We start from the raw sequence: 12,851 nt of genomic DNA on the forward strand, positions 1-12,851 counted from the left end.
CCAAAAATCTCCCATGATGGAGATTCCATTATTTCTGGGCAACTTGCTTGCCTGCTCGCGTGGTGAAGAGGTTCTTCCCTCCATCCAGCTGGGACCCTGCTTGCTACAACTTGTGTCTGCTGCCTCTTGCTCTTTGGCTCTTCATCTTGGAGAAGAGTATGGCTCCATCTTCTCTGTAATCCCTTTCTAGGTAGTGGAAGACTGCAATCAGCCCCCTCTCAGCTCTTTCCAGGCTGAGCAGAATCTGCTCTCTCAGACTCTTCCTGCACATCACAGGCTCCAGACCCCTAACTGTCTTGGTGCCCCTCCACTGGATTCCCTCCAATTTGTCAAAAAGTGCCATGTTCTGGGGGGCCAAAACTGGACACAGTACTCCAGATGTCAACTCACAAGTGATGAATACAGGAAAAGAATCGCTTCCTTTGACCAGCTGGCTACGCTTTTGCCAGTGCAGCCCAATATGTGGCTAGTCTTCATTAAGACAAGGGCACGCTGTTGATCCCTTGTAAATCTGCTGTCCACCCGGGCCTCCAGGTCCTTTCCTGCAGAGCTGCACGCTAGCCAGACAGCCCCCAGCCTGCACTGATGAATTAGGTGGCTCCATTCAAAGTACAGGGCTTAGCACCCGTCATTGCCAAACTTCATGAAGTTCCTGTTGGCCCATTCCTTCAGCTCGTCCAGGTCCCTCTGAACGCGAGCCCTGCCTTCCAGGGTATCGATCACTCCTCCCAGTTTGGTGGGATTATCATAAATTCTGTTAAAACATTATAACATTATACTTATGTAATAATTAAATAATGAGAACAAGCTCATCCAGTATAAGGCATTACATTCTCAGAACTAAACGATGCTGGCATAAATGAAGAAATGGTTTAAATTTCTCTTAAGGATGGTTTGCTTTCATTCCCAAGATGCATGCTAATCCATGTCAGCATGGATTTTGTGCTGAATTTGAAGTCTTGGTTTTGTTGAGGAACTTCAGAAGGGGAATCTTTAGTAAAAGTCTACAGATCTTGTTAATGCAAATGGCAACTGAAGAACTCCTCTAAATCACACAGACAATTAGATTTGGTTCAGTTACATTTCACTGATTTTGCCAAGAGGACTTGCAACATACTTCAATGTTTCTGTTAGTAAACCACAATTAATTTGAAACACATGAGGTCACTGAGTAAGAAAACACAAGAATACTTGACAGCAAAAGATAATGAATGCTAAGTGTGGTGGCAAACACTATGTATAAAATGCAAAGTTTTCAGAGTGTGAGGAGTTATCTCTGAATCCCCACTTGGTGAAACACAACTGCAATGAATATTTATTGCCACCTTATTTAGCAGCATGAACAAAAGGAACTGTTATAAATAAACAACACTATGACAGTTTCACTGCTGTTAGCTTGACGTTCTCATCTGAAGTCAATCAAACTGAAAGACAAAGCAATCAGGGAAAAGACTAAGTCAAACATCCAAATTACAGAGTTTCTATTTTTGTGTTAACTACCGTCATCACTGATTTGCCCAAGACTTACTAGTGTGAGGAAGCTGTTGGTGAAATTTGACAGGTGTCAGCATGGCATTTGCATGCTTCTAGATTGAAATGCAGGCTTTAAATGTAAATTTACATGATGTGTTTTAAGGTTTCCTTAGCATATCGGTAAAACTTTGCAGTGATATAAAGGGGGGTAAAATCTACAAAGCAGAGCAATGTACATTTAAGAGGATGCAATTAAGCAGACAATAATACGGGGGGGAGGGGAGGGGATGACAGAGAGGCAAGCTCTGTCTTTATAACTTCTTACAATGTCCTACTGGCTGCTCTTGCTGCAGTACCTCACCTCTACCCTTTGATGTACAAACAAAACCACCTCTCTAGTGCAGCTGTGCTGATAATAGCAGGTGACTCACTTTCAACCTATTTGTCCTCAGACCTAGTTTGACAGCCACTTTAGTCTTCAGAGCGAGCAAAGCAAAACTTTAAATGTGTCACTAACTTACACGAAAACCTCCAGGGCATATTTAGTAACCCATCTGCTCTGCAAATCTGAACTCAGGTCAGCGATGTACTGAACCCTTTGACTCAATCCAAGTAATATACACGTTTGTAAAGTATTTGCAAGATCGGTATGTGAATCAAGACAGGATGCACACTGCCTAGGTGAGCTCAGGGGCTTGTTGCCCCCAGGTTCCCACAGCTGGCATTTTGCAGGGCAGTGCATGCTCTTAGTGCACGTGCACAGCCCTCTTGGTCTCTCTCATTCACTTAGGTCAGGGCTGCATCTTCCCCCCAGGAATGCAGCGGGAAGGCTGGAGGAGATACGTACCCAGGAGTTTTTCTTCAGCATCTGTTCTGACTGTCATCTTCTGAAATGTGACATCTGTAGCAGACTATTTAATATAGGTTGGTGCTTGTCAGGGAGGGGATATGTAACTGGAAAATCATATTCTACCAGCAGGTTGGCCTGCTTAATTCTGTTTGTATAGTTCATAGTACAGTTTGAGAGGAACCTTCTTCACCAGAAGTTACCTACTGCATGGAAGAGACAAACCTTTCACACTGACTCTATGCAAATGCTTCCCCATGTAATTTCAGCTAAGCTTTCAGATGCCTAAGCATGCATCGCAGCTGCCCATGTAACACTAAAAAGTAAATCCTCAGTACATCAGCCAAGCTCCCAGGCATTGAACTGGAAGACAGTTATCCTCTAAAAACTTCATCAACAAGAAGTGTGTTCATAATTGACAACCTCGTTGGAGTCATGTAAATAACCACGCTGCCCGTAATGCTAGCGTAAAACGAAGATACTATGGCTCCATGTCTGTGCCTGAAAATCCTGGAAAAAAGAGTAAAACGTGGCGAAGAAAACCCTGAGATTTAAATCCCAAATGCCAGTTAGTTCTACAGCATTTTCTCTGTACAGTCAGCCTATCAAGAATAGATTTCTCTCTATTGCAAGTTCCCGTGGAATGGAAAGTACATACACATCAGAGCACTGGCCATCACAGCAATCACCGCTTAGCAGTTGTGACTCTGAATGTCTTTCTAAATGAGTTTTCTAAAAGTATATATATTACACAGCCACATCTATTTGTTATACTAGAAAGGCTTTGTCCCAACCCTGCTGTTTATGCAAGAAGCTCCGTTTTAGGATCTTATGTACTGCTTTGGACAAGGAGAATGAAGTGAGTCTTTTTTTATATAATACAGTATCATAGCACCAAATAAACAGACCATACCTTTTATCTTTCTTTGGACTCGGGACTCAAGTTTAGACTGGAATGAAGGAGACACGCTGCCTTTGGGAGAGAAAACAAGGCAAGTTCAAGAGGTCTTTGACTGCTGAGTTTTTGATTGTTGAATTTTTAGGACCATTTGCTAATGACACAGAAATACATTCCTGTATAAATCATCACCTCTGTTCTTTGTGGAGATCTTTCAGTGTTTAGGTGTTCAGAGACAGCTTTCTTCCTTTGTCATAAGCTTTCTTCGTTCAATGCCTGTATTCAGTCAGGTAGCTTTTTCAGACTCAAAGAAGGTCCTCCAAAAGGACATATTCTAAAAAAGACAGGAAGTTACTTCCTAATACAACTCCACACCTCCCCAGATGCTAGTTTCAAATTAATCATCCGTTCTGGGGACAGCAGATGGAAAACAATATTCCTGATAAAATGGGTTTAGTAAGAGCTGGAGGACCTGTGCTGACTGCTAATTTTAGAAGAAGTCCTAAGGAGATTTTTGACTGGATAAAGGGGGAATATTGATGTTTTCTGCCTGCAAAAAAAATCCTCCCGCTTCTTTGATATTGAGGAACTTTGACAAAGCAGACAACTGGCCAATCTATTTTGACTTTGGCCTCCTCGAGTTTAGGATCTGGGAATGACACTTGGCTTTATTTCTCAGTGACACGAGTGAGGCGATGGCCTGATTTGCGTTCCATGCCACAGCTCCAAATTTTAACATCCTTCTCAGCTGCCAGGAGGAGGACAGAACAAGGAGGAAGCACATATCACTTTCTAGGATACAAACAAAAAGGACATTATAGGATCTTTTTCACTGAAGCTCCCTCAACAGGAAGGCACCTGGAGCAGCTCTGCAATCAGCTCCTGCAGTAGGTCCTCTCTGAACTGCTGTCCTTCAGCCCTCCTTGTTGCTTTTTCTGGTACTGTGCTGTTCTCCTTTGATCCCTCATTTTATACCCTTCCATCATCAGGCTTCTTCCTTCCTCTCACACACCTTTCCTTTCCCAACTTTCTCATTCACTTTTTTTAGGCTTGTCTGTTGCAGAGAAAGTAGAACCTGCCTAGCATACAGCTAGACAAAAACCATGAGCTAATTTTCCCTAAAATAGATCAACCCTCTTTCTAAATCTCTTAATTAACTACATTCCTAGCTACCTCCCTTCCTCCCTGGTCAGAAGCACAATGCTTCTGTGCTCCCTGCCGTCTCCTTTTTCCTGCATCTCCCCCAGCACAGGCTGCTCCTGCTATAGGCCATCTCTTCAATAGGAGCAGTCTTATTTTTGGTGTGGCAGGAACTTCATCCTGCCCTACTTCATGCAGTGTACTTTTCCTTCTTTCTTCCTTGCGTGATTTGTTGCTGCAGCTTATCACACGCGCTCTGCCCCCCTTCTGCTACAGCTTCAAAGCACTCCAGATTTTTTGATTTGCCTCTCCTACTGCTCCAAGACTCTGAGTGATACAGAGAACCTCCTACAGCCAGAAAGTAACTGTGATTTTTAGCAATGATGTTTGCTATAACTATTTAAAGCACACTTAAGAAGACACATAATAAGTAGGTTTGAGGGAAGTGGTAGCAATCCACCCACTACGTTCCTTCTAGCTAACCCTTTAATTAAATATTAAAGATATGGTTCTCAGGAAGACTTAAAATAACCCACTGACAGAAAAAAGAGGCAGGTTAAAAAACAGCAGAGAAAGAAATAATCCCCCCCCCAAAGACACCTTCACACTGCTTTTAACATAGTTTTACTGTGCTGATGAGGGAAGAGTTTTTCCGAAGGGAAATAACAAACCTTATGCTTTCCAGTGCTAGATCCCTCCATATGTTCTCAGGGAGTCCCACTAGGGAGTGCAAATTATTTCACGCCTAACTAAACATACTAGTTTCCTCTTTCATAGAGGATAGCAAGAAAATGTTTATAAAACTGAGTAAATAAATTACTTGAAATGTTATTCCTCACTCAAAAGACACATTCTGCTGCTGGATGCACAGAATTGATACACAGTTTGAGGGGAAAAGTATATATACATTGATTATAGCGTCATCTCCAAGTATAAAGCAGGGTGAGATAAATCACAGCAAGGTCTGTGCAGATTTGTGGTATGAAGCATTTCCATTTGTAACTGAGATAAGGCACACCAGGTGGGTACCACAAACGGTCAGAGGAGAAAGAGGCGAGGCAGCTGGTATAGAGATGAGAAGTGTAAGTAACCAGCCATGTCCACAAAACTGAGTGGCTCTGGACCTGCATCACCGTTTTGGTGACGGCTTTGATTGTTTTTCTCCCTATCTAGACTAACAGCTACACTGGCAAAGCATCTACAGATAAACTGAGCAGTGTTTTTGCACAAATATCTGCTGTGCTGCTTCTTTGCTTGCCTTCAAACCCCTCTGTCCCTCATTACTCTTCTGTTCTTCTCCGCTGTGGGTAGTTTTAAATCAAGCTCCAAACCCCAAAACTCTCTGTGCAGCGTCCACTGTTGCTGTAATACAAACAGAAACCGATCAACCGTTTTGATTTGGTCTTGTGTTAGCCACAGAATGGAAAGTGTTTTCAAATGCATACCTTTTCTCCCCCTCCAAATTAGTCTTACAATCGATACTGTCCTGCTTTCAATTAAAATATCGCCACAACAGATATATCTCTATAAGGTGCCTAGAATTTCACAGTGGAAAACCTATTATTTTGAAGACAAAAGTTGGCCAAAATGATTGAATTCCTCAGGCAACAGAAATTATACTGGTGATTTTATTCAGCATGTGTCCAATACGATTTTCCATTTGGAATCCACATTTTTCAATGCTTTTCTTAAACCATTCTAAACATTACCTTCAGCTTTTATGGAGTCCCTTAGAAAGTTTTTTTCAATTTGTTTACCAGAAAACTTAAATCTTAATGATTAAATAATAGGACATTTATATACATCAGTGGGTTTTCTCAGATACTGGGCTCTAAGTACATACAATGTCTATTGAGTGAAAATAAAAAAGAAAATTCCAGTCATGCAACTCATCTTACAAACCATGTTCCATTTGCCTTGAAAATTTTTACTCTGTTTCTGGCATATCATTTTAAAATTAAGCAGGTAATTTTTTAAGGTCGCTTTGTCCATTTCCATTCGTGTGTTTTGCCATTTTGAAGAACTGACAGGCCACATGCTACCGCGGAAGGTACCGGCAGGGTAATAATGGTTCTGCTACCACCGACCACGCCAAGCCCTGGCGTGCATGTGTTTAAAAAACACCACCTAACCTTCGGCTAACTGCACTGGTTTATTTCTGAACAGCACATCACAATATCAGCATAGATAGCACATTGTAACCGGTTGGGTGATTCCACTTAATAATTTTTCAACACTAGGACCTTTCAGCATTTTAATTCTGGTTTCATTTATGAATTAAAGGTCATATATAGAGCACAAATGAGGTCTAAATTTAGTCACAGCAGACCACAGTTCCACATAAAGACAAATCTTCAAGTTATGTTGACCTGCTAGGAGACAAAGATAAACAGCACAGCAAACATGTACCTGCAATGCACTGCTTCCCTATTAAATATTAACTGTTTCATTTACATTTAAATGAACTGAGCAGTAATGGATAGACTTTCCAGTACTGCTGTTTGGTGCTGCTGTCATGGAAAGAAGCTGAAGACAATGGGGGCTGTATGGGGGCAAATGACGCAATCTCAGCATCCGCTCAAGCGACTTCAATGATGACCATTCTCCAGTCTTGAAATATAATCCTACACAGCACTTTTTTTTTTCTCTCCCTCTGTAAACACATCTGTTCATAAATAACTTAGATGTCTCCTTGACATTCATGGTATGTAACTGAAGCTGAAGTAGAAAAGGATGGGTGGTGTACAGCACTGAGGAGATGTCACAGTACTTTTGTTCAGCATTTTTGTCAAGTGCAGGTTGCTAACATCAGCCATCAGAGACGGGCGGGGTCACCCACCCATATTTTTCATGGGTCTTCACCAAACTCTTAAATGTTGCTTCAGCTTCCTTTCGACTGAATGACTTTTTTGATTTGCCAGCTTTTCTGCAGATACGGCCCTGCACCAAACAAAAAAAGAAAACCTTCATTAAACACGTGAACACGCAGCTGGAAACCACAGCTTAACCTTTCAACACGTCAGGCCAAGAGGCATTCACTTACGGGTCTCAGAAAGCAGAGTTCCCAAACTGGGGCAGACAAATACATTACTAGAGATGATCAAAAATGATATGCAGTTAAAAAAAAAAAAAAGACATCTTCCAGGATATTTCTTCCCAGCGAGCCCCTGTGCTGGCACACTGCCCTGCACGCAGCAACCTGCGGCTGCTGCTGCGACCGTGCCACATGGCTGCCCTCTCTGCTGCGCGGGGACCCCTGCAAACAAACGAAGGGACCGCTACCATAAAGCATTTGGTGTGCAGACCCTCATGCCCGCCCCGTACAGTCAGGGGTGCAGCTCTAAGCAGACAGGGACCGCGAGGAGCACACGAACGCGCCACAGAAACGGCGCCTCGGCACGGCGGGGTGCCGGCCTCTGGGAACAGGCGGGTTTTGTGAGCGTCCCCCATGGCCCTTTTCAGCCGCAGGAGAGGAAGGGGCTTCCCCAGCGCCCCCTCACCCCCCAGCCCCCTCTGGTCCCCCAGGGCCAGCGGCTGTGGTTGGAGAAGGAGGCAGGCTGCTGCAGCCGGTGCCGAGGTACCAGCTCAGGGCTGGGGAGATGGAAAGAGGTTTCAAACCAATTTTGATGCCACGCTCATAACGTAGTCCGAGGTGTGAATATCACAGAGTTGAAGACTCTGGAGAACCATCATAAGAGCAGAGCGTTTCTGTGTGCCACGTCTCAGGGCTACCCATATCTCACCCCCCACACCCCGCTGCCAACGCCACTAAAAATTCCATCCATCCCACGAACACACTCCATTCTTCTTCTAATCTGACCCGTGAGAGACGAATAGCCTTGGCATTTCTTAACGGCAGGAGCACCTTGAAACCAACTTGCTTCCAACGTACATAAAAAATTCTAATTTATTACCCCTTCGTGACAAGTTTGATAATAAATAAAAATATACACATTTAAACATACCATATCTTCATTACTTTGCAATTAAATATTACCTCTAAATGCACAGCAGTATATAATTTCAAATCCCTGCTTGGCAACATAAGACATTTACTGAGTTATTAATAGCTTACCTTATTTTGCACATTGGTCCATGTCAATTACCAACTAACAGAGACACAAGAAAGAAATATAGCTGCAGATTTATTCCACTCTACAGCAATAATACCCTTTAAAGTATTTACGCCTATTGGATTTGTCACAAAATAGAAGTTTATTAAAGTCACAAGGCTAATAATTTTTATAACTGCTTGATAGACTGCATTGAAAGCCTTTTTTAAAATAAATGGTATTTGAAGAGCAGATACAGTATTACAGCATTACAATTATTAAGAGCCAAGTTAGTACGTTCTCATTTTTTCCACCCCTTTGCTCAAAATGATGCATCAGGTTGCATCGTTTGCCTCCCGTATTTTACTGTCCATTTGGAATTTTAACCAAAAAATTGTCATTTGTAATCGCATGCAACAAATAATACTGAGAAAATAATTAGGTATATGGAGGGGGAAAAAAAAGGGGGGAAAAAAAGGGGGGAAAAAAGGGGGGAAAAAAGGGGGAAAAAAAGGGGGAAAAAAGGGGGAAAAAAGGGGGAAAAAAAGGGGGAAAAAAAAGGGGAAAAAAAAGGGGAAAAAAAGGGGGAAAAAAGGGGGAAAAAAGGGGGAAAAAAAGGGGGAAAAAAGGGGGAAAAAAAAGGGGGAAAAAAGGGGGAAAAAAGGGGGAAAAAAAAGGGGGGAAAAAAAGGGGGAAAAAAGGGGGAAAAAAAGGGGGGGAAAAAAAGGGGGGGGAAAAAAGGGGGGGAAAAAAGGGGGAAAAAAAGGGGGAAAAAAGGGGGAAAAAAGGGGGAAAAAAGGGGGAAAAAAAAGGGGAAAAAAAAAGGGGGAAAAAAAAAGGGGGAAAAAAAAAGGGGGAAAAAAAAAGGGGGAAAAAAAAAGGGGGAAAAAAAAAGGGGGAAAAAAAAGGGGAAAAAAAAGGGGAAAAAAAAGGGGGAAAAAAAAGGGGAAAAAAAAGGGGGAAAAAAAGGGGGAAAAAAGGGGGAAAAAAGGGGGAAAAAAAAGGGGAAAAAAAGGGGGAAAAAAAAGGGGAAAAAAAAAGGGGGAAAAAAGAAAACAAAGTCTGTCCTTGGAGTATCAAAGTTATTTTTACACACTAAAATGAGTAAGATTACTCTGTAGTTTGGACAAATGATTTAATTCTAGAAAGCTGTCACAGTATTGCATAGATACGCTTTTGTGTTCAGTGTCGATCTTATTATAACAAAACTATGGACACACGAGATAAAAAATGTTTCCTACTCCTGTTTTAATAAGTCATTTTTCTGTGCAGTTTGACTTCTCTTTCAGAACCCGTGTTAATTAAAGATTAGGAACAGCCTTTAATTCCCACCTCCATTTATTCACAGCCAATTTATACACGTTTGGTTTTCACAAAAATAGCTATTTTACCTTTCAATGCTTTTCCAAGCCTTTCTCCCTAGTCGCCATTTACAGATTAGCAACGTATTTCCTCTTTAAATACCCTTTGATAAACTAAACAGCAAGACACGTTCCTCATCCCCAAACTAATCTGGCAATTAATATTTCCCAAATAAGGATGATCTGAATGGTACTTGATTTAACCCTGCTAATAAATTTTCTTCGAAAATGTTCCTTTTCAGTTTTGACAAAAGGTAACATATTTTTAAAATCTCATGATCGCTAATTCCAATATTGCTCTTCTCTCAAGAACAGCTATTCCAGTTGGGTGCTGGAAACATAACACATTCTCATTGACTAATTATCTTACATATCCTGCAGGAGTATTTTTGTTGTTACAAAACATGTTTTGTATTTTCTTCCTAATCCAAGCTTTTGTTGGAAGCATACTTAGGGAAACATAGGAAAAGATAAAGCAAAGTGCAACAGAAGATGAAATCAGCACAGGAAATGTTGTCCTCAAAATCTTACCAATTAAATACTTTTGAAAGTAAATATAAACCTACTCTACTACTTAATTTCTGGATTAGGTCCATTTGCCATCTCTTGTCTTATACATACGACTTTTTATCATTTAAGGCTTTGATACCTTTCTGAATTTTGTGCGTAGCACCTAGCACAGTATGATCCATGTCTTCCCGAGCTTTATCAAAGTATTAACACTAAACTGTACCTAGAAATAGGATCTTTGCATTGAGAACAGCTATCGCTCATATTCAGAGTCAGCTACTTACTGCTTTCAAACAAGGAAAGTAAGAATTCTTCGGTGTTGCAATAACGCAGTGAATATCATCACATCGTCTAAAATGTTACTGGAGCCACAGCAGATGAAATGAGCATCGTTCCATGAGTTTATTCTCATAGTCCTTTGTTATTAATGTAACAGATCATTAAATCCACTTTTAAAACGCATTCTGGTACCATATGCAGGTTGTATGTAAACGGCATCATCAAAGACCAGCTAATTCTACCCGACTGTAGTCCATGTATTTCTACGTTTAGCACTGTCTCTTATTAACCAATATCCTGCCAGGTGTTTATAATTTGGATAAAATTTAACCTCGTGGACTGAGTTTCCCTTTTTGGTGCCTCAAGTAAACCTGAGGTAAAAAGAAAGAAGGGTGGAATTTCAGTCAACACAGTTCAGATGCTTTTGAGTCTATACTTGAGTGGTATCCACTGTCTTAATGACTTTTAGCTTTTTGCCATTCCTACGAAACTCTTCCCAAGTTTAACTAAAAATGGCATTTTGCACGCAATTATAAAAGAAAGTGTCAAACAACCATTTTAACAGGCGCCGTTACCAGCTCTGACTACAGTTTATTTTCAGATTGCTACTTAAATATGCAGTCATTTTAACTCTGGTTAGGAGACTATGAGCTGCTGCATTCTGTAAACATGATAAATACAGTAAATACAGTATATAAATACAGCACTGGCCATAGCTCAATCATGCACAACAGCATTTTGACTAATCTCTAAACCACGCACGTCACTACTGCCGTGGTAAGGAATACAGATTATTTGCACGGCCAATGTTTTGACGTGTCCAGCACCAAATCAAGAAAAGATATCAAACTGATACCTGAACAAGATCACAGCATTCCACAAAAGATTAAAAACAACAGATAAAACCCAATAAAGCCTTTCATAATGATATTAATGTCGACTTTAGCTCTGAGAAGGCGCACCAGGAGCTTATTTAAGTAGTTGCAATACTTTCAGAGACTCACAGAGCACTTTTCATAAAGGGATAACTGAAAACCTAATTAAAATAAAGAGTTCATAGAATCATAGAATAGTTTGGGTTGGAAGGGACCTTTAAGGGTCATTTAGTCCAACACCCCTGCCGTGGGCAGGGACATCTTCAACTAGATCAGGTTGCTCAGAGCCCCGTCCAACCTGACCTTGAAGGTTTCCAGGGATGGGGCATCCACCCCCTCTCTGGGCAACCTGTGCCAGTGCTTCAACACCCTCAGCGTAAAAAATTTCTTCCTTCTAGCTAGTCTAAATCTACCCCCTTTTAGTTTAAAGCCATTCCCCCTTGTCCTGTCGCAACAGGCCCTGCTAAAAAGTTTATCTCCATCTTTTTTATAAGCCCCCTTTAAGTATTGATAGGCTGCAATAAGGTCTCCCCGAAGCCTTCTCTTCTCTAGGCTGAACAACCCCAACTCTCTCAGCCTTTCTTCATAGGAGAGGTGTTCCACCCCCCTGGTCATTTTCGTGGCCCTCTTCTGGACCCACTCCAACAGGTCCATGTCTTTCCTGTGCTGAGGGCTCCAGAGCTGGAGGCAGTACTCCAGGTGGGGTCTCCCCAGAGCAGAGTAGAGGGGCAGAATCACCTCCCTCGACCTGCTGGCCACGCTTCTTTGGATGCAGCCCAGGATACGATTGGCCTTCTGGGCTGCGAGCGCGCATGGCTGGCTCATGTCCAGCTTTTCATCTACCAGTACCCCCAAGTCCTTCTCGGCAGGACTGCTCTCAATCCCTTCATCCCCCAGCCTGGATTGATACCGGGGGTTGCCCCGACCCAGGTGCAGGACCCTGCACTTGGCCTTGTTGAACCTCATGGGGTTCACACAAGCCCACTTCTCGAGCTAGTCCAGGTCCCTCTGGATGGCAGGGGGCAGGGACAGGGGGCGTGTCAACCACACCACTCAGCTTGGTGTCATCTACAAACTTGCTGAGGGTGCACTCGATCCCACTGACAATGTCATTGATGGAGATATTGAACAGTACCGATCCAAATACAGACCCCTGAGGGACACCGCTCATCACCAACCTCCATCTGGACATTGAGCCATTGACCACTACCCTCTGGATACAACCATCCAATCAATTCCTCACCCACCAGACAGTCCACCCATCAAATCCATACCTCTCCAGTTCAGAGATAAGGATGTTGTGGGGGACCATGTCAAAGGCCTTACAGAAGTCCAGATAGACGACATCTGTAGCCCTTCCCATGTCCACTGATGTAGTCACTCCATCATAGAAGGCCACTAGGTTAGTCAGGCAGG

At 42.3% G+C, this 12,851-nt stretch overlaps 1 protein-coding gene across 1 annotated transcript in view; it reads right to left on the bottom strand.

Annotated features, from left to right (window-relative positions):
• Positions 1–5,968: 5,968 nt before the first annotated feature.
• Positions 5,969–12,851, bottom strand: part of UBE2QL1 (ubiquitin-conjugating enzyme E2Q family-like 1) — a gene marked incomplete at its 5' end in the record, with an annotated part of 21,813 nt that continues 14,930 nt past the window's right edge. Inside the window, one exon of the mRNA XM_009321922.1 lies at positions 5,969–7,298. Within this exon, the coding sequence (XP_009320197.1) occupies positions 7,167–7,298 (132 nt within the window). The remainder of the gene's footprint in view (positions 7,299–12,851) is intronic.

This window comes from Pygoscelis adeliae, unplaced genomic scaffold, assembly GCF_000699105.1.
Source record: "Pygoscelis adeliae isolate BGI_AS28 unplaced genomic scaffold, ASM69910v1 Scaffold144, whole genome shotgun sequence".
NCBI classification, from domain to species: domain Eukaryota; kingdom Metazoa; phylum Chordata; class Aves; order Sphenisciformes; family Spheniscidae; genus Pygoscelis; species Pygoscelis adeliae.